This window comes from Peromyscus maniculatus, chromosome 17 (genome assembly GCF_049852395.1).
Source record: "Peromyscus maniculatus bairdii isolate BWxNUB_F1_BW_parent chromosome 17, HU_Pman_BW_mat_3.1, whole genome shotgun sequence".
Classification (NCBI taxonomy): Eukaryota; Metazoa; Chordata; class Mammalia; order Rodentia; family Cricetidae; genus Peromyscus; species Peromyscus maniculatus.
In genome coordinates this window covers 3,586,190-3,607,646 of record NC_134868.1, presented here as the reverse complement: position 1 = coordinate 3,607,646, position 21,457 = coordinate 3,586,190, and the positions used below count along the sequence as shown (strand labels likewise).

The 21,457-nt window shown below is 53.2% G+C and overlaps 1 protein-coding gene across 40 annotated transcripts in view; it reads left to right on the top strand.

Annotated features, from left to right (window-relative positions):
* Positions 1 to 21,457, top strand: part of Myo9b (myosin IXB) — a 93,902-nt gene that overhangs the window by 11,562 nt on the left and 60,883 nt on the right. For all 40 annotated transcript variants that reach the window (XM_076553203.1, XM_076553219.1, XM_076553202.1 and 37 more), the window contains exon 2: positions 8,287 to 9,184. In XM_076553203.1, the coding sequence (XP_076409318.1) occupies positions 8,345 to 9,184 (840 nt within the window). In that variant the 5' untranslated portion in view covers positions 8,287 to 8,344. The remainder of the gene's footprint in view (positions 1 to 8,286; positions 9,185 to 21,457) is intronic.

The following is a 21,457-nucleotide window of genomic DNA, read 5'->3' as shown; positions in this document are numbered from 1 at the left end:
TTTTGTGGCTGGGTAGTTTTCTGTTGGCTGGAAGGTCTGCATCCTACTACCCAGTTTCCTGTCCATAGTCGTTTTGTTTCTGAAAGCTCCCCTTGGATGATCCGCTAGCTTGATTTGATTTTTGTGACGAGAGGGTTGGGTGTGTGTATGTGTGTATGTGTGTGTGTGTGTGTGTGTGTGTGTCTGAATATGTACACTCAAGTACATGATGGTGTACACGCATGTAGATGCCAGATGTCTTCCTCAGTTGTGCTTCACCTTGGTCTTTTGAGGCAGGGTCTTTCATGGGACCAGAAGCTACACAGTTGGCTAGGAAGGCTGGCCAGTGAGCCTGGGAGCCTTCTGTCTCCTCTTCCAGTGCTGGGTTGTGAACACAGTACCACGTTTGGCTTTGCCTGTTTGTTTTGGTTTTTCAAACAGGGTTTCTCTGTGTAGCCCTGAGTGTCCTGGAACTGGCTCTGTAGACCAGGCTAGCCTCAAACTCAGAGATCCATCTACCTCTGCCTCCCCAGTGGTGGGATTAAAAGTGTGTGGCACCACCGCCTGGATACATGCTTGACTTTTTGTTTGTTTGTTTGGAGACAGGGTTTCTTTGTGTAGTTTCGGTGTTTTGGTGTCTGTTCTGGATCTCGCTCTGTTGACCAGGCTGGCCTCGAACTCACAGAGATCCGCCTGCCTCTGCCTCCCAGTGCTGGGATTAAAGGCGTGCACCACCGCCTGGATACATGCTTGACTTTTTATGCAGGTTCTGGGGGTCAGGACTTGCCTTGTGCATGGATCCACTTTGCTCACTGAGCCATCTCCCCAGCTCTAAGGGAATTGTTTTGTACAAACCTTTAGGGACTGCTTCTGGCAGCTTGGTTTTTACTTCATATGTGTGGGGATGGGGTGGGGGTAGGTATGGGGAGGTTGGTACTCAAGATAGGTCAGGCACGTTAGCTTTTCAGTATTTAAGGACTGAGAAGCTGGCATGGTGGCACCTGTCTGTTTTTCCATCACTCCAGAGGCTGAGGCAGACAGTGGAATTCCAGGCCAGCCTGGGCTACACAGTGAAACTCACGTCTTAACAGGAGATGACACCAGGTACGGTGCTCACACTTGTAGTCCTGAGGCAATAGCATCCCCTTTGAGTTCAAGGCCAGTGTGCACCACAGAATACACAGAATATGACTCTTGAAATAAATAAAAAATAAAGCAAGACAGAATATAATTTCTCAGGACCTCCTGTGCCCAGCACTGTCCAAACCTGCCATTCCACCCAGCTTTCTTCCACAGGGGCTACAGACACTGGCTCATGGTCCCACGTGTACAGTCTTCCCAGACACGCTCGGGGATTCTCAGGGTATTGGTTTCACATCCACTTAAGACAGGATGTTGGGCCATAGCCTGATGAGCTTCCAGGTCCCAGACTCTGAACATAGCATGAGGAAGGTGTGCCAGAAGACACAGAAAGCCAACAAGTCCCCTTGAGAAGGATGCCATGAAGCTATAATTATCAAAACTGACTCAGCAGTAAAGCCCCTGCTTAGAATCCCCCAGGGAGGGGCTGGGGGCGTGGCTCAGGAGTGGAGCTGCTGCCTAGAATCCCCCAGTGAGGGGCTGGGGGCGTGGTCAGGGGTGGAGCCTTGTCTAGAATCCCCCAGTGAGGGGTTGGGGCGAGGCTCAGGGGTGGAGCCCTTGTCTAGGATCCCCCAGTGGAGGCCTGGATCTCTCTTTTTGTTCTGTTTTGGTTTGGTTTGGTTTGGTTTGGTTTGGTTATGGCTTTTTGAGACAGTTGCTCCGTGTAACAGCTCTGGCTGTCCTGGAACTTACTCTGTAGACCAGGCTGGTCTCGAACTCATAGAGATCTGCCTGCCTTTGCCTCCTTTGCCTTTTGAGTGCTGGGAGTAAAGGCATGTGCCACCACTGCCTGGCTGGATCTCTCTCTAAATGTGTCTTTATCTCTCTGTATCCGTGTGTGTAGGCTTTATTTGTTTATTTTTGAGCCAGGCTCTCACTGGTTTTGAAACCCTAGGCTCAAGCAATCCCCCTACTTGCACCTTTGGGCAGCTGGACTCTGGTTTGAAGGTGGGTACGGTGCTATCTTCACGCAGACTTCTTCCTCCTTGTATCGGGATGCTCCTGGGGAGGGTGGCTAGTTGCCAGGGGCTCCCTAGGCAGATCCCATGGAGAGGTTTCCCAGGAAGCAGGCAGTTCAACATGGGAAGAGGTGCTGGCAGAGGAACAGTCTCTTTACTTGAGCTTAACTGGCTTCCGTCCCCTCTGCCCACAGCCTGGCAGGGCAGCAGGCATCTTGGGCAAGAAGCCTTATCAGCTTCCTTCCGGTTTGTGATGGTGCTTGCTGGGCTGGCCCTGTTAACTGTCCTCATGAGCCTTATTCTTGCCTCTGAGAGAGGCACAGACGACCCAGCCTACATCTGCAGCATGGTCAGAGGGACTCAGTTAAGGGGCTCTGGGCAGGATGGGTGGCCATCAGCAGGCTCTGCTGGCTTCTCCCATGGGACGTGGTCCCTGTTAGGGTGTCATGGGTGGGCACCAGTGTAACCTGGCCACCTGTATACCAAGCAGTCTGGTAGCAGACAGTCCAAAGCTCCTGGACTAGCTGTTGGCTTTGTACCCCGGGGTCACCTCATGGAACACATGCCCTAGGAGGGATGGTTGTCTGAGTCTGGCTGTGGGCATGTTTCTGTGGTGTTGGACACGGGCCCACGAGTGGACACGTGCAGGCTCATGTGTGCGAAGGCGTGAAGGGGCTTGGGTGCACGGGGCCTGTGTGTTCGAGGGTGCACTCATGAGCATGTGTTTGTGCAGATTTGCGCACATGAGCCTATGGGCCCTCAGATGCCCTTACTGGTACTGGTGGGTCCCCAGCCGTGTTATTTGACAGATTTTTTTCAAATGCACATCATTAGCCTTTGTTGTCATTTTTCAAATGTCACAGGACAGACTGACCCAGCTGCACCGTCACTAGGTGCTGTCATTTTCAGGACCCCCTGTTGTATCTGCAGGCCACCTTTGGAAGTCCGCAGGCAGCGAGTGACTTGATTAAGGTGCAGAATTACAGTTTGAGTCCCTGTGTTCCTCATACACACTGCTCTTGTCCCCTGGTGGCACCATCTGGAACATTCTATGATTGACAGTGAGAGTGACCTACACTGCCAGGAGAGCATGGCTGCAGGCCCCACCCAGAGCCCCTGCTGTGTTCACAGCCTCCCAACCTGTCCATGCTGCATGAAACAGGGTCTCTGGCTGTATTCCAGGCTGGCCTCGAACCTGAGTTCGAGTATCCTCTTGCCTCAGCCTTGAAAGTGCTGGGATGACAGGTGTGAATTGGCAAGCCTGGTTCTTACTCTTCTGTGGGTTTTTGTTTAGTTTTCCATTTTATTTGTTATGTGTGTTGGTGTCTTGTGGAGGTCACAGAACAACTTGTAGGTCAGGTGGGAGTGGGTTCTCTGCTTCAACCAGGTGTGGGTCCTGGGGATTCAGTCAGGTTGTCAGGCTTGTTAGCGAGCACCTTTATCTGCGGCACCCAGGCTATCCTCAAACTCACACCACCTAATTCTCTCTCAAACGGTCTATAAAGGTGTGATTGCTCCCAGGAAGCCATGGGTGGCATTTGTATGGTTGTGGCATGAGTCTGATGCTGTGACCAAGGTCAGAGATGCATGAGTCTCCTGACCCTCCTTATCACCACGCCCTGAGGCAGCCAGCTTCCTGTCAGACCAGCTACATTTTAGAGAATGCTCTCTATGTGGAGTTTATGGCCTGAGAGCTTCCATTTTATGGAAGTGAAGTCATGTAAAGTTCACCACCTGAAAGCGGACAGTTCCTGGTGGGTAGTGGTTCAGTGTCGCGCAATCCTCCCAGCTGTCCCTTCTGGAACCTGTCCATTGCCCTCTGCTCTGCTTCGTGCCATCGTGATTGGCTTCTTCCAGGCATTTCTTTTCAGTGGGGCCACACTGAGTATCGGTGTTGTCTACTGCTTTGTTTTTGCCATGCAGACCAGGCTGTCTTCAAACTTCCTACATTCCCGAGGATAGTCTTGGTCTTCCTGCTTCCACTGCCCCAGTGTTCGGATGACAGGTACAACCACCTCCCGGTTACACTTTAGGGGATGAAACCCAGGACCTGCCAACTCAGCAATGCCCCATCAGGTTTTCCGGCTTCACCCATGCTGTGTTCTGTCCCAGTGCATCCTTCCTTTTCATGGTTGAGTGGTTTTCCACGTTTAACTCATCCTTTATCCATTGGTGAACATTTGGTGTGTTTCTGCCTTGTAATGTGAGCCACACTGTGCGTTTGTGTACTGGGATTTGAGTCCCTTTGTTCAGTGCTGTGTCTGTGGGTACTCTAGGGCAGGGTTTACAGTTCAGTGGTCCCGTCTTAGTGGCAGAGGACGGCTTGTTTTTGTGCTGTGCCATGTCGCAGTTGTTCCTCCGTGGCTGTGATCTCTAGTTCAGGGCTCTTAGAACACATGGCTGGGCTGTTCACCTGTCCCCACTTTGTCTCTCCAGAGAGATTTATGGGATGGGAATGCCTGGGGTCCGCTGGAGTGATAGTTAACATTTACACAGACTTCCAGGGGCCAGTGAAATGGCTCAGCAGGTAAAGGTGCTTGCTGCTAAACCTGATGACCTGAGTTCCACCCCCAGGACCCGCGTGGTGGAAGGAAGAACTGATTCGTGCAGGTGGTCCCCTGACCTCCACATGAGGTCATGGCATGCACATACAAACAGTAAATCAACACATAAGGAGAACTGATTCCTGCAGGTGGTCCCCTGACCTCCACATGAGGTCATGGCATGCACATACAAACAGTAAATCAACACATAAGGAGAACTGATTCGTGCAGGTGGTCCCCTGACCTCCACATGAGGTCATGGCATGCACATACAAACAGTAAATCAACACATAAGGAGAACTGATTCCTGCAGGTGGTCCTCTGACCGCCACATGTGCACATGCCATGCACATACAAACAGTAAATCAACACATAAGGAGAACTGATTCGTGCAGGTGGTCCTCTGACCTCCACATGAGGTCATGCCATGCACATACAAACAGTAAATCAACATATAAGGAGAGAAATGGTTCCTGCAGGTGGACCTCTGACCTCCACATGAGGTCATGCCATGTACATACAAACAGTAAATCAACATATAAGGAGAGAAATGGTTCCTGCAGGTGGTCGGTCATCTGACCTCCACATGAGGTCATGGCATGCAGACACAAACAGTAAATCAACACATAAGGAGAACTGATTCCTGCAGGTGGTCCTCTGACCTCCACATGTGCACATGGCACTGGTGCACACAAACAAAGAAAAAGGTGCACAACTGTGACCCCAGCACATAGGAGGCAGAGGCAGGCCTATGAATTGAGCCAGCCTGGTCTACATAATGGGTTCCAGGGCACTCAGGGCCTCATAGTGAGACCCTGTATGAAAAGACAAGCCCAAAACACAACAATAGTGTGTGCCCTGGAGTCAGCCAGTAACACAGTATGTCATGTGTCTGTGTGCGCGCGCACACATGCACGCGTGCGTGTGCATTTGCACTTGTGCTCACTCTTGCCATGGTGTTCAGTCAGAGGTCAGAGGACTTCTTTTGAGGAGTCAGTTTTCTCTCCTCTTTTTTTTTTTCTGTTTTGATTTCTTTGAGACAGGGCTTCATGTAGCCCAGGCTTACCTCCAACTTGCTATGTATCTGGGGCTGGCTTTGAACTCATGATCCTCCTGCTACTGTCTACCTTACAGATACCAGGGTGACAAGTGTGTCTTGACCCACCTCTGCCTTGTTTCTGAGGCACTGTCTCCCATTCTGCAGCGCTGGTACTGTGTACCCCAGGCCAGATGGCCCTTGGGCTTCTTTGTGGTTTCTGTCTCACTGTGGGACTCGGAACTACACGTGTGTGCCAACACATCTGGTCCTCTGTGGGTTCCAGGGGTCCAACCCAGTTGTCAGGTGTTGGCAGGCACCTCTACTCTCAGGGTCATCAGCTGTCTGTCCTGACGACAGTGAGCCATGTCTAGATGCTTTTATTCTTAATTTTTGTTTTATTTTGTGTGTGTGGTGTTTTGCCTGCATATATGTCTGTGCACCACATGCCAGCTGAGTCCCCAGGCAGGACATAAGAGGGCACTGGGTCCCCTGGAACTGGGGTTGCAGATGGTTGTGAGCCGCCATGGAGTCCTGGGAACTGAACCTGGGTCCCCTGGAAGGAGGAGCAGCCAGTGTTCTTAGCTGCTGAGCCAGCTCTGCGGCCTCCATTCCTAACTGTCCTCAATACCAAAGGCAGTGTCAGGGTTGTGTGTGGATGCAGGGGGTAAAGACAAACGTGTCTGTTTGGGGTTCGCACATAGGAATTTTTCTTCAGATCTTGGTGGATCTGGATATGGGCTGGGTGTTGACGTGTCTGTTTCCTGCTGTTTTGAGATACTGGGTGTTGAAGCCCTACAGGCTTGTGGTGCCCAGTCACACTTCTGCAAAGTTAGGGCCCAGCAAACGTCTGGAAGTGGCTGTGAGGTAAATACATAGCCTTGTTAGCTCTTGGTCTCTGGCTGGACACCCTAGTCCTCTTCACTTTTTATTTTGAGACAGAGTCAAGCTGAGTTACCCAGGATGGTCTTGTGTTGTTGTTTCAAGACAGGGTTTCTCTGTGTAGCCCTGACTGTTCTACAACTCACTATGTAGACCAGGCTGGCCTTGAACTTACAGAGATTCGCCTGCCCAGGCTGGCCTTTAATTCACATCCTTCTGCCTCAGCTTTCCCAGTAGCTGGGGTGACAGGTATGTGCTGTTAGTCAGGTGTGCCTGTATGTATTGAACCAAATATTTTATTTTGGGGACCTGAGGATAGAACCCAGATCTTCAAGAATGCCAGGCAAGTTCTCCACCACTGATCTGCACCTCAGCCTCAAATGATCCATATTCTACCGGAAGATGGCTCCTTAGTAATGTGGGGAAGACCCCAAAGTGAAGCTTGTGTCTTGTCTGCCCTGAGCATGTCCATGGTGCTTGTGGGAACTGTTGCTGTCCCCTGTCATGGGGAGCTTCTTTCAGCCTTGTCCCTCCTGCTACTTCACGGCTCAGGATCCCAAAGCCTGTGTCATCCCTCGGCTGCTGGTCTAAGTCACACTTCTGCAAAGTCAGAGGCCAGCAAACATCTGGAAGTGACTTGAGGTAAATATCACAGCCTCGGTAGCCCTCAGTCTCTCTTGTGACATTCTTTTTGGTATTGTAGCAAAAGTGGCCACATATAGTATTTATGCCTTGATATAGAACTTTATTTATAAAAGCAGGCAGTGAAGACTATCACACCCTGCTACTACTGGCCAGTCCCGTGAACAAACTCCTCTCCATCCTTCAGAGCCCCTCTTTCAGGTTGCCGCTCCTTTTAAGGCTTCTCAGCTCTGGAAGAGACACTCCTACTGGGTTTCATTTACTGTTGGAGTTGCAGACAGACCAGCTTCTCCTGCTGGCCTGGAGCAAAGGCCTCATTTGTCTTCAGTTGGTGCACAATGGTCCCCCAAACACTTGATCCGTACTGCATTTGTGTCTCCTTCTGCAAGATACCAGACAGGCAGTTATCAGCATCAACTCATTCCTTGTTCTTGCAGCCTTCAGAAGTAAATGTATTTTATTAAAAAATTTTTTTTCAGCATTAGGGCATGGCTCAGGGGTGGAGCCCCTGTCTAGAATCCCCAGTGAGGGGCTGGAGGCGTGGCTCAGGGTGGAGCCCCGCCTACAATCCCCAGTGAGGGCTGGGGGTGTGGCTCAGGGTGGAGCCCCGCCTAGAATCCCCAGTGAGGGGCTGGGGGCGTGGCTCAGGGTGGAGCCCCGCCTACAATCCCCATTGAGGGCTGGGGGCGTGGCTCAGGGGTGGAGCCACTGTCTAGAATCCCCCAATGAGGGGCTGGGGGTGTGGCTCAGGGTGGAGCCCCGGCCTAGAATCCCCAGTGAGGGGCTGGGGGCGTGGCTCTGGGTGGAACCCCTGCCTAGAATCCCCAGTAAGGGCCTGGGGGCGTGGTCAGGGGTGGAGCTCTGCCTAGAATCACACACTCCCACCCCTGTGCTGTGTCATGGCTCAGGGATATTTGTACCCACAATAGATAGGCTCTGGGTTCCATCATATTTGTCATAAAGAAAAGAAAGTAAATGGAGGCACTTGGGTCCTCACTCAAGACCAGGTGATTGTTTCTGGTCTGATCTGCCTTGGTGGGTTCTGCTGTGGGTCTGGCACTGTCTGCCAGGGTGATCACCTGGCTAATCTTGGTCTTCCTTCCAGCTGCAGGGTGTGTACGCCCGCCGCCGGTGAGGCATGCTGAGGCCAGGAGGCCGGCAGGATGAGTGCGCACGAGGCTGGCAGCTCGGGCCGTCGGCAGCAGGCCACCTACCACCTGCACATCTACCCGCAGCTGTCCAGCACTGGGAGCCAGGCCTCGTGCCGGGTGACCGCCACCAAGGACAGTACAACAACCGACGTCATCCAAGACGCTGTGGCCAGCCTGCGCCTGGATGGCTCCAAGTGCTACGTGCTGGTGGAGGTGAAGGAGGCGGGCGGGGAGGAGTGGGTGCTGGACGCCAGCGACTCGCCCGTGCACCGCGTGCTGCTGTGGCCCCGGCGCGCCCAGGACGAGCACCCGCAGGAGGATGGCTACTACTTTGTGCTACAGGAGCGCAATGCTGATGGCAGCATTCAGTACCTGCACATGCAGCTGCTGACGCAGCCCACGGCAGCGCGGCGCCTGGTGGAGCGTGGGCTGTTGCCACGGCCACAGGCCGACTTTGACGACCTGTGTAACCTGCCAGAGCTCACTGAAGCCAATCTGCTGCAGAACCTGAAACTGCGCTTCCTGCAGCACAAGATCTACACGTACGCAGGCAGCATCCTGGTGGCCATCAACCCCTTCAAGTTCCTGCCCATCTACAACCCCAAGTATGTAAAGATGTACGAGAACCAGCAGCTGGGCAAGCTGGAGCCACACGTGTTCGCGCTGGCAGACGTGGCCTATTACGCCATGCTGCGCAAGCGTGTGAACCAGTGCATCGTCATCTCAGGGGAGAGTGGCTCCGGCAAGACGCAGAGCACCAACTTTCTCATCCACTGCCTCACAGCGCTCAGCCAGAAGGGCTACGCCAGCGGCGTTGAGAGGACCATCCTGGGCGCAGGGCCCGTGCTGGAGGTGAGCGGTGGGGGGAAGGGGGAAGGGGGCAGAGGCGGGGGATGCTAACCTGCTGCCTCAGCTCTGTGTGATGCTCAGGGTCTTCCCACCACTCACTGAGCTTGTGCAAAGCTGGGTCTCCATCCCAGAATGCACTGATCTTGCATGGGACCCAGATTTCCACACCCAGCAGCACACACAGAGAAAGTGCACATGTGTCCTGGCTTTGGAGGGCAGGTTGGGTGAGGTCGGGCACCAGGCCTAGAATTGGCTCCTTGGGGATCATTCCGTGTATCTGGGGTGTCGGCCACTTCCAGTGGTCTGGGCTCTGGCATGGATGAGCCTCGAGGCTCGGGGTGTGAGGGGAGCCATGGCTGTGCATTTTACCCAGAGGCACTTAGAGAAGGCTGCTCGTGATCTGCTCGCTGAGGGAGGCTTCATCTTCCCCAAGCTCAGCCAGGCCTGACCTCAAGTTCGAGAGCATCCAGAACAGGAGAGGAGATTGGCAGGGTTCACATGTCCTTGGTGTTCATCTGCCCTCCGGATCCTGGGTGAACAGATTGAGCTCATGTTGAACATCAGAGGGCATTTCAGGAGCACCAGGGAGATGGTCTCACAGTGTACTGGGGGACACCACCCCAAACCCCCACCTTATGCCTGCTGCCCAAGTCCCCATTCACCAAGTTCCATGGGAGCCATTGATATGTCCCTGTGGGCAAGTCTTCTGGGCATGGGTGACAGAAGGGCATTTTAGGATGAGATGTTCACGTGTCTCAGACCATAGTACAGTCATGTGGAAGATGATAGGCTCAGGGTCTGCAGCTCTGGAGGTGCGGGTCCCAGGCCCTGCTCTTTTCTGTCTTTTTTCAATGCTAAGCTTTTTTCCCCCTTTTCTATGTGTATGACTGTGTGTGTTTGTGTGTGTCTCTGTGTGTGTGTCTCTGTGTGTGTGTGTGCATGTGGGGGGGTGTTGCTTGCATTATGTTCATGTCTGGTGCCTGCAGAAACCAGAAGAGGAATCCCATCCCCTGGAACTGAGCTATGGGCAGTTGTGAGCTGCCATGTGGTGCTGGGTCTTGGATCTGAGGCCTCTACAAGGGCCAGTGCTCTTAACCCCGGAGCCATCTCTCCAGCCTTTCTTTCTCAATAGGCTTTTTAAAGTCAAGTGTGTGTGTGTGTGTGTGTGTGTGTGTGTGTGTGTGTGTGTGTGTGTGTATGCACAGTGCACATGTGGAGGTCGGAGGACAACCTTCAGGGTATAGTTCTCCTCCATGTGAATCCCAGGGATTGAACTCAGGTCATCAGGCTTGGTATCAAGTCCCTCACCCATTGGCTGCTAGTGAAGTTTTTTTTTTCTTTGAGACAGAGTCTTACTGTGTAGGCTTGGCTGTCCTAGAAACCACTCTATAGACCAGGCTGACTTGAACTCACAGAGATCCGCCTGCCTCTGTCTCCTGAGTGCTGGGATTAAAGGCGTGCGCCACCACCACCTGGCTGATTTTTTAAGCAGTGTTAGCAGGGAACACAGAGCAGGTAACAAACCGTTCAGGAGTCTCCTCTCACCTCCCGCCTTTTGGTTCCTTGTAACTAAAGCCAGTGCCGATGTACTGCTTGTACATAAGCCTGCCATGTGCCTCAGGGCTGGGTCTCGATGTGTGGGGAGAAGAGTGTGACACCCTTGGCTACCACCTTAGTGTGGTACAGTGTTCCACCACTATGGGACCTGCTCTTCTTCCTAACCCCACCCCCACCTGGCACCCCCACCCCCACCTGGCACCCCCACCCCCACCTGGCAGCCCCCTTCCCCCATGGGCTCCTTTTCTTGCTGGTCACGGGGTCAGACTCACTGTGCCCCCTTGCAGTTTGACCTCACTAATCCATTTGTGCCTGAGGTTCCTCTGCCTTTTGTGACTTGGGAGCTCGCTTCCTGTCCTCACTAAGTACCATCCCCTGATGGCTGATCTCTGTAAGTGCAGGCTCTGTCTGCAGAGCCAGCTGACTGTAGACCAGCCTGTGTGGGCCAGGGGATGGCTGTCGTCAGCAGAGTGCTTTCCTCACCAGCACAAGGACTGAGGTTTGACCTCCAGAGCCCTGGGAGATGCTGGGCGTGGTTGCACACGTTTGTAATCCCAGCACCGGGGCAGAGACAGGGAGCTGGGACTTGATGGCCAGCCAGGCTTGAATAAGGGGTTAGCTCCGGGCCAGGGAAAGACTGTCTCAGGAGGTCGACAGTGTTCCAGGGGTGTGATATCCAGACACCCAAGCTGGGCACAAACATTAAAGATCAGATGGGGTTGGAGAGATGACTCAGCAGTTAAGGGCATTTAGTGCTCTTGCAGAAGACCAGAGTTCAGTTCCTAGCACCCACATGGTGGCTCATAGCCATCTATAACTCCAGATCCAGGAGGTCTGGTCTCCTGTACACCTAGTACATATAAACTCATGCAAGCAACCACACTGAACAAATAAAATACATAGGAAATCTTTAAAAACATAACAACAAAAAACGAAGTGGCCACGTTTGGTCTGTACTGATCATGCAGACTTCCCTGTCATTGTCCCCAAGCAAGGCTGTTCTGGATTCTCACGTGGAGATGGCTAAAAGGCCAGAGGAGGTTACGGCCTGGGGTGTCTTGAACTAAGTCTACCCCCACCCTGAGTGCCAAACCAGACTGGGACATGACCCCGATGTGGAAGGCTTCTTTATCCTTAGGGTCCCTGGAGGAGGGAGTTGGAGGTGGGCAGCCCCCATTGACCTATGACCTCTTGACCACCCCCTGCATGGAGGGCTGCTGTTTGCTATGTAGACTCGATGCAGTTGCTTCTCGCCTTCTGTGTTAATCTGAGTTCCTCTTCCTCCCAAGATCATTACAGGCCATCGTCTGAGGTCACAGGGCTCAGCTGCGCACCAGCATGGGTGGTGTGTTTCTGCTTTCTCTTCCACAACCCATCGGAAAGTTCAGCGTCCTATGTTGCATAAACTTAAAAAGGAAAAAAAAAAAAACAAAAAACCCTGAGTAACAGAAGAGGTTTTCTAAACTGATGGAAATGGTGTGTAGCTCCTGTCCCAGCACTTGGGAGGTGGAGGCAGGAGGATCAGGAATTCAGGATCATCCTTGGCTGCTTAGAGAGTTTGAGGTCAGCCTGGGCTACATGACTATGTCTTGAAGAGAGAAGAGAATTTAGGTTCCCTTTTGAGTCTGGCTTCCCCAGCCTGTCTCAGTCCGTCTGTGCAGATCAACCATCCATTCCACAGATACAGAAGCCTTCCTCAGCCTCAGTCACCAGCAGTCAGCCATGATCCGACCATTTGCAGGCTTTGGATCTTGTTCTGTGTGGCACAGTGAGCTTCTGGCCATTCTGCGGCATCCGTGACACGAACCTTGTGCAGTGGTGCTGTGCTGTGGATGCTGCCCTCGTGAGAGGCACTGGTTAGGTACCAGTTGCCGGGTCACGAGTGGTGGTGGTATCTTGGCAGGTGTGTTCAGGTAGCCCTTGTTTGCCTTGCTGATGGCACCAGAGGCAAGAGCGGTGCTGTTGGCCACTTGGAACCCTCAAGTGGGACCTGCAGAGCCCTTCCTCGGACTGAAAAGGCCAAAGTTCAAGGAGACGTAGTGGGAGGGAGGCAGGATAGTCATGTGGTAAGTGAACCCTCGTTGTTGTGAAGTCCCCAGTCCAAGTGTTTTGTTACAGCTGCAGAACACAGATTCCTGCAATCCTGTTTCCAAATAAGGTCACACTTCCAGATCCGCCCACAGTAGTCCCTATAGACTAACCACTGGTGACACTCAGTGACTTTGTTCTTGGGGGCCAGTGGCCAGCTCCATAGTTGTCTCAGGACCTGTCGTTTCTCTTGTGCTGGTGAAGCCACTGCCAGCTCCTCATCCATCGCTTAGGGATGCTGGCATGGCACCGGCCGGCCGTTGTGACTGTCAGGCACTTAGTCACTGGTGTGAGTCACCCACCAGTCCCGCTGGCTTCCTTCTCGGGGCCTCAGCCATGGAGCAGCCTGACCAGCTCTCTGGTAGTCACAGGCTGGGGAGGTGGTGGCGAACCAGAGCTAGCTCCGTGGTAGGCAGTCAGCATGCTTCCTGGTGCCCATCAGCTTGGGGCTCCCGTGCTCAGAGTGGGCCTTCTCAGCGTGGACATTGCCCATGTCCAGGATCAGGTCCTTCTCTGCAGAGTGGGCCTTCTCAGCGTGGACATTGCCCATGTCCAGGATCAGGTCCTTCTCTGCAGAGTGGCAGGCTGTACTCTGAGGGCACCGGCTAGTATTGCAGCCTCTATCCACCACATGCCAGGAGCATTCCTGCAGGCAGGACACCAGAGTGCCTGTGACCTGACAGTGTTCCCTGCGTGAACACTGTCCCCTCCCACCTGGACACTGCCCATAGTCTTCCTGGGAGGCAGAGGCTTGGCCAGAAGGTTTTCTTTTTTAAAATTTTAATTTAGCTTATTTATTTACTTATTATTTTGAGACAGGGTCTCATTGTGGCCCTGGCTGTCCTGGAAATCTCTATGTAGACTAGACTGGTCTTGAACTCACAGAGATCCACCTGCCTCTGCCTCCCAGGGGCTGGGATTAAAGGTGTGTGCCACCACACCCAGCCTGATTTTTATTTATTTTTCTAATTTTCATTTTTTTCAAGATGACTTTGGAATTTTTTTAAAGATATATTTTTTATGTATATAGTATTCTGCTTGTTTGTATACATGCCTGCACATCAGAAAGAGGCACCAGACCTCATCTTAGATGGCTGTGACCCACCAAATGGTTGCTGGGAATTGAACTCAGGACCTCTGGAAGAGCAGCCAGTACTCTTAACCTTTGAACCATCTCTCCAACAGCTAATTTTCATTTTTAATTATGTGTGTTGGGTGAGGTATATACATGTGAGCAAAAGTTTTTTTTTCTGTTTGTATTATGTTTCTTTTGAGGCAGGTACCCATGTAGCTCAGGCTAGCCTTAAGCTTACTATGTAGCCCAGGATGACCATAGACTCTGATCCTCCTGCCTCTACCTCCCAAGTGCTGGGATGACAGGCATGTACCACACCGGGGTCCCTTCCTGCCTCCCTCCCTCCCTTTCTTTCTGTGTTGCCAAAACCCATCCCAACTTGTTCATCCCCCTGCCTCAGCTTTTGAGTACTATATGAAAGGCACTACTAACAAAAAAAGAACCTTGTGTTAGCTGTATCTGCAAAGCCCCTGTTCCCTGGTCAGAGCTGCCAGAGGTCCAGCCTCGGTTTGTCTTGGGTCACAGGTCACCCCAGCTCATGTGACTCTAGCCACACTCATCCCTGGGTCCTGGGACCTCAGGGTCCCAGGCTGCACAGGCCAAAGATCTATGCAGCTTGCAGAGTCAGGGACTTTTTCTCAGCTCCCCAAAAGGAGAAGTTGGGTTGCTTTGAGGTTAGGGTGTCACTGGGTCCTATTGTCCCCTCAGACCTGGGTGCAGCCTCATAGTGCAGTGCTAGCCAGAAAACAGGAAGACTCCTGTGGAAGGAGGGGCCTGTCTGTCAGTCAGTGTCCCTGCCTGCCCTGCTACAGTTGCCATTTCAAAAGATGTGGGGACAGCAGGAGCTGGGGCATCCTCCAGTGGGCAGGGAGCAGCCTCCCCTCCCCCGCCCACCTTCAGAAAGGAGATGCTTATGTGGGCTGTGGGCTGCCTTAGCTTACAAGGACACCCAGCCTTCTGGGGGCTTTGAGCATTGTGGACTGTCACTCTTGGAGGGCACAGCAACCCTGGCAACCTTGAGCTCAGCAGAGTAGTGTAGAGCATGGGTCACGGGGTTCATCCTAACGCATGTCCGGGACATGGGGCAGGCTCACTCCAGGGAAGCAGGGCACAGACTGGCTGGTCCTGGTGTGTCCAGTGCTGGCATTTGTGGGCCAGCATGGGCTCTGATTCTGAAAGCAGAAATGAAACGTGGACCCACATCCAGGGGCTGTTTTCCCAGGGGCCCCACAGGCCCTGCCGCACCAGGAGAGAGAAGAGGGAGGGAGACAGAACGCGCAGTAAGCACCGTAGACACCGCACTGCAGCACAGGCAGGGGAGGGTCCTGGAGCTGCAGCCTTCTGCCCAAGGCCGGGCCTTGTGTCCTTAGAGACTCTGCAAACCAAACTCCACCCCCACCCTGCAGGTCACCGGGGCCGCAGCTCCGTGATGACTGGACCTTTGCCCGCAGGCCATGGCTTTCCTAGGGTATGGTGACTTGGCTCTCCCCGGCCACAGGGACATGGTTTACCTGAGAATTCAGGCAAAGGTATTTAGCCAGGCTGACACAGATTCTGGAACTGAGAGTACCTCAGCCTGTGGTGGGGTGTTTAAGAGACGTGATTTTGATAGATAATAAGTGTGTGGTTCAGCTGGGTGTGTGGCAGCACACGCCTGTCACCTAGCATTTGGAGGCTGAGGCAGGAGGAGTTTGAGGCCAACCTGGACTACGTTAGGAGACCCTGTCTCTATTAGTCAACCAAGAGTGCAGCTCAGCAGCTGCTGGTCTGAGGGGAGCCTCTAAAATACCCTATTTTGGAGATTTGTCCCCAGGCGGCCATGTTGGGAGCTGGTGGTAGTTGGTGACATCACTGGGGCCGTGCATTGAGGAGTGTGGGGCCTTAGTCTCCTCCGGCCTCAGGCTGGGTGTGAGGGCGTGTTGTTCCGTGTGCCTGTGATGCAGGCAAGAGGGCCTGGCCCGCGCTGAGCCCGCCGTGATCGAAACCTTTCCAGAGTCGCCTGCCTCCGGTATTCCATCCCAGTGACACAGTGGGCTGTGACAAGGCTTGTCCTGATTGCTCGCTCGCTGTTGCCGTGATGGGCATTATGACCAATGCAGATAGGAAAGGGTTTGTTCCACCTTAGATCACAGCGCCCATTGAGGGAAGTCAGGCAGGAGCTTGAAATGGAAACCTCAGAGGAGTGCTGCTCACTGGCTCCCCCAGGCTCACTGCTGCTCACTGGCTCCCCCAGGCTCACTGCTGCTCACTGCTGCTCACTGGCTCCCCCAGGCTCACAGGCTCTGCCTGCCTTTCTTTTCTTTCTGATACAGGCTCTCTCCTGGCTGTCCTGGAACTCACGGCTGGCCTGGAGCTCTAGAATGCTGGGATTATAGGCATGCACAGCCACACCCAGCACTCAGCTGCCTTTCTTCTACAGCCAAGGTCTTCTTGCTCAGGGATGGCACCACCCACAGTGGACTGGGCCCTCCTCCATCAGTTAGCAATTAAAAAAATGCTCCGGGCCTGGAGAGATGGCTCAGCAGTTAAGAGCAGTGGCTGTTCTTGCAGAGGCCCAGGGTTCAATTCCCAGCAACCACATGGCACCCACAACGGTCTGAACTCCAGTTCCAGGGGCCCCGACACCCTCATATATATATGCAGGCAAAATAACAATGTCCATAAATAAAAAAAAAAAGGCTTAAAAAAATAAAAGGAAAGAAAATGCTCCACAGACAGTTCATAGGCCAATCGGATGGAGGCAGTTGCTTGATTGGGGTCCCTTCTTCTTGGGTATGTCATTTTGACAGAATCAGCTGTCATAATACCATCTGATACATTCACAGTGTTATACAACCATTGCCTCTATCTAGTGCCAGAACATGCCATCTCCCCCCCCACCCCCCACAAAAGATACCCTGTCCATATCATTTGTCACTGCCCACTTCTCTTGTATATACTTCCTGTTTCTGGCTTTGCCTGCTGTGGCTGGTTCATGTGAATTTCATCAGGTATCAGGTGACCATTGGTTTGGCTTCTGTCACTTAAAAGCATGTTTCCAAGATACATCTGTGTGTGTTGGTATGTGAGAGTTTTGTTCCTTTTTCGTGGCTGAGTAATACTCCACCCTGTAGTCAGACCCCACTTTGTTCCTCTGCTTTCTAGCTATGTTCTTAGCATGGCTGGCTACAATTAGCTTCCCCAGCTAGGAGAATCTCTGCCCTTCAGGGTCCCCTACAGAGCAATGCTGCAGGATCAAGGGCTATGGTCAGTGTTTGCCCACATGGAACAGCGTCCCCTCTAGCAGCCTGCTGAGGGTGGCTTGAGGGCTGAAGCACCCAAGGACCCCTGGGCAGGAGCAGGAGACGGGGCAAATGCACCTTGGGACATGTGTCCATAGCCTACCAAGAGGCTGCCAGTCAAGGGCAGCTTGCCTTGGGAAGCAGTGGGTGGCAAGAAGCAGGCAGGACCATTGGCCCGGGCTTCCTGAGCAGAGGCATCAGACCCAGGCGTGACCCAGGAGCAGGGCCAGTGACTGAGGAGGGACTGATCTTGGCGGGGTAGACAGTGGTCTCCGATGGCTGCGGGGACTGTTGGGGGACTTTGGTCAGCATGGGTGGCTTATCCAAGGGAGAACAGAGTACTTGAGGCTCAAGAACACTTTAGAAGGTATCTGGTTCCAGGCCGGCAAGATGGCTCAGTGAGTAGAGGAGCTTGCAGCCAAGCTTCAGGACCTGAGTTCAGGTCCTGCATGGTGGAAGGGACGAACCACTTCTGAAAATTGTCCTCTTGCCTCTACCTATGTGCATGTTGGTACACAAACATACACAATCACAAAGTAAATAAAAATGTTTCAGAGTTTAAACAAATACAGGATGTTGCTGGGGAGACCCGATGTATGTGGGGCTGAGCAGGGGAGCTGGATTGTCTGGGAGGTGACAAGGTCATTGAGCATGTCAGGGTCACCGCAGACCCACTGTGGGGGCAGGATTGCTTTCTCAGGAGACCCTCACAACCCCACTGTAGCTGTCTTGGCCCCAAAGATCTTAGTGTGGACATGAAGGTCACCAGCCTTGGAGAAGGGAGACCGTAGTGTGTGTGTGTGTGTGTGGGGGGGGGGGGTGTCTTGCATAGAGGCAGGAAAGAACCATGTGACTTAAGCCCTGTGATCTGAGGCCCTTGAGGGATGGATGGAGGGACAACTAGCTAACATATGGACCCAGAGCAGGAAGCAGAACTGGGGTGTGTGTGGACCATATGGAGAGAAGCAGTCTGGGGGACCCCTGGGTTGCAGAGTGTCTTAGGAGGAGGCAGACAAGCAGGTCCCACATGCATCAGGGTGCAGAGAGCCCCACAGAGGTCACATTTCCTGTTCAAACCCAGTCCCCTTCCTGCTGCCCATGTTTGGGGTCCCAGCTCCTGCCCGCCAGTGTGTCCAGACGTCAGTCAGGCTCCTCTGGGAGCCACTGGGCTTAGAGCGGCCAGCAGGGTTGTCTAGGTGTCAGGGAGCCTCCAGCCTGAGTGCTTTCAGGGTGCTGTGTTTTGGGGTGCCTCAAGCCACACATCTTCTGTACCTGTGTGTGGAGGTGACTGAGCCCTGCGGGTGCATCACCATCCGCTGCCACCAGGATGGTCTCTGTTGCTGAGGAGGGGACCTGGGGCGTGGGATGTGGAGCTGGGTCTCCAGGCTGACTTGGACAGAGGACTTGGAAATCAGTAAGAGGAATTCCCAGAAAAGGAGGGTTCGTGCTTGATGCCCTCAGGACCAGAGGGCTTCCTGCAGCTCTCCCGCCTGCCTCCATCTGCCTACTGTCACCCACAGGGGCTCATCCAGCCCGGGCCGGCCTTACCTTGCTCCTTCCCGAGAGCCAGGATAACAGGTGTGCACCACAGGCCTGGCTTATGTGGCTTTGGGAATGGAAGGCCTGTGCCCACCGAGCTATAAGCACCCTACCAACTAAGCTACAAGCACTCTACCAACCAAGCCATATCCACAGCCCAGTGCAGGTTTTCTTACAGACAGTGGACATTCATCCCCTCCTTAGAGGGTTTTGATTTCTGGGCTTCAGTTTTTCATGGTTAACTGCAGTTTGAAAATACTAAGTGGAAAAATCCAGAAATAAGCAGTTTCAGGTTGCACCATTGATTGCTTAGTGAGTGTGCAAGAAGATGACGGCTGGATGTAGGCTTTGGCACCACCCATCCTTATGGGCGTCCATGGGAGTCTGGGATGCTTGGCTCTAATTATCAACTTGACAAAGTCAGGAATCAGCTGTGGAGATGGTGTTGGTAAGGGATTGTCTGGTTCAGGTGAACTGTGTGTCTTGATTGTGCCATGGAGTGAGAAGACACACCACTCTGAGCAGCGTCCCTTAGGTTTGGGTCCTAGCCTGCCTGAAGGAAGGAAGGAAGCTGAGCACCGAGGGCTGCGTTCTTATGTGGGTTTGGGTGCTGAGCTCAGATCCTCATGTTTCCTAGGCCATCACTTTACCACAGGGCCGACGACCAAGCCCCACTTCTTAGGAATCAACTGTCACCACACTCCTAGCTCTGGCCTTCATCCTGCCTGCCAAGGACATGGGGGCCACCAGGCCCAAAGACAGAACAAGACCCAGGCGTCCTTTCACTCCCCAGGCGCCCCTTCCTTCACACCAGCGGGACAGGGACGTGAGCCTGCGGGCACCTGGGGTCATGGCCAGTGTCTTTGGTGTCTGACATGCCCCGGGAGCTCTGCGGGGTGCAAGTCACAGCAGGGCTGATGAAGCAGGCTCCCAGCATTGAGGCAGTGACTTCTGCTTGGCCACAGCTGGGCTGTTGAGTTCCTGGCTCTGGTGCCTTCACCCAACACCTGAGGCAAACCAGCAGGCTGCCTGCACCCACCCTCCCTCAAGGACTGGGGAGCTGCCGAGCCAGTGCGTCTGCAGGAGGAGAGGAGACAGGCCAGCAGCTGGCCGTGCAGGAAGGTGTGGGCTGTGTGTCCTGGGACCATTCCTGGAAGGGTACTTGGGAGCTGCAGGCGGGGTCAGGGTGGCCCTGAGCAGCACTTGCCAGGGGACAGCTGTGTACTCTGGGGCTGCCTTGTGCCCCGCAGCCCCCCGGCTTCTTCCTGCACAGCTCACGAGGGAAGGGCCTTTGCTCACTTCAGAGCTATTTCAGACCTGGGGGAAGTTACATTTTTAGAATACCACATCTAAGAGTAGAGTGAAATTATGGGGTATAGTTTAAGCACCCAGAACAAGTCTCCTTGAGCTGGGTACAGTAGGACACGCCTGTCATCCCAGCGCCCGAGAGTTCGAGGCGAGTTTGGCACCATCCCCAAAACAGAGTGTCACGTGTCTCAGAAGAATGCACAGGGCCTGTGTGGGTACTGAGGGGGCCAGAGTGTGCTGTCCGGGGTGAGTGGCCCTGTGGATATGCAGACCAGAGTGTATCGGTCACGTGCTACACCGTCAGTATGGACAGATCACAGAGACCTGTAGCAGGAATCTTAAAAGTTCTTATTAATAAAATCAAACCCGAGGCGAGTTATTGGGGTCCATGCTGGTAGATCAGAGAGACAGAGCAAGCCACAGCTATCTCACCTCCGCCGGGTCCTCAGCTGGTCTTGTCTCCTCAGACTGGAGGCCTCTGAGTCCTCATCCCAAAGGCTCTCAGCTGAACTGCTGCTCAAAAGCCTGAATGCTGAACCAGCCAAAATCTCCTAGTTTCTGGTCCTCACGCCTTATATATCTTTTTGCTTTCTACCACCACTCCCTGGGATTAAAGGCTGGCTTTCTGGGATTAAAGGCGTGTGTCACCATGCTTGGCTATTTCCAATGTGGCCTTGAACTCACAGAGATCCAGAGGGATTTCTATCTCTGGAATGCTAGGATTAAAGGTGTGAGTGCCACCATTTTCTAGCCTTGTATCTAGTGGCTGTTCTGTTCTCTGACCCCAGATAAATTTATTAGGGTACACAATATTTTGGGAAACACAATACCACCACAGAGACCTGTACTCCCCCTTCTCCACCACCAGAGCGCCTGGAGCCACTAGACTAGCACTGACCCAGATCTCCTGGAGTCCATACGGCCAGGGAGAGAGAAGCAGGGTGCAGTGCACAGACGTGCAGTCCAGCAGCTGCTCGAGAAGCTGATGCAGGAGGATCATAAGGTCAAAGTCAGCTTCAGCTACATGGCCAGGTTTGAGGCTAGCCTGGGCTATGTGAGATCATTTAAAAACACGAGGAATCAAGCTGGGCATGGTGCCACACGCCTTTAATTCCAGCACTAGGGAGGTAGAGGCAAACGAATCTCTGTGAGTTCTAGGCCAGCCTTGTCTACAGAACAAGTTCCAGGACAACTAAAGCTGTTATACAGAGAAACCCTGTCTTGAAAAACTGAAGAGAGCGAGAGAGAGAGAAAGAGAGAGAAAGAGAGACAGAGAGCGCGCTACTTAAATTTGTGGAGGGTGGGGAACAAGTTGTTGGTCAAAGGCAGCAAGCACATTTCAGTTAGGAGGCTGGTGCGTTAGTTCTGGGGTTCCAAGGTCCACTCTAGTGATGACAGCTAAGCACTTGGTTATCTGCTCAGCATTTG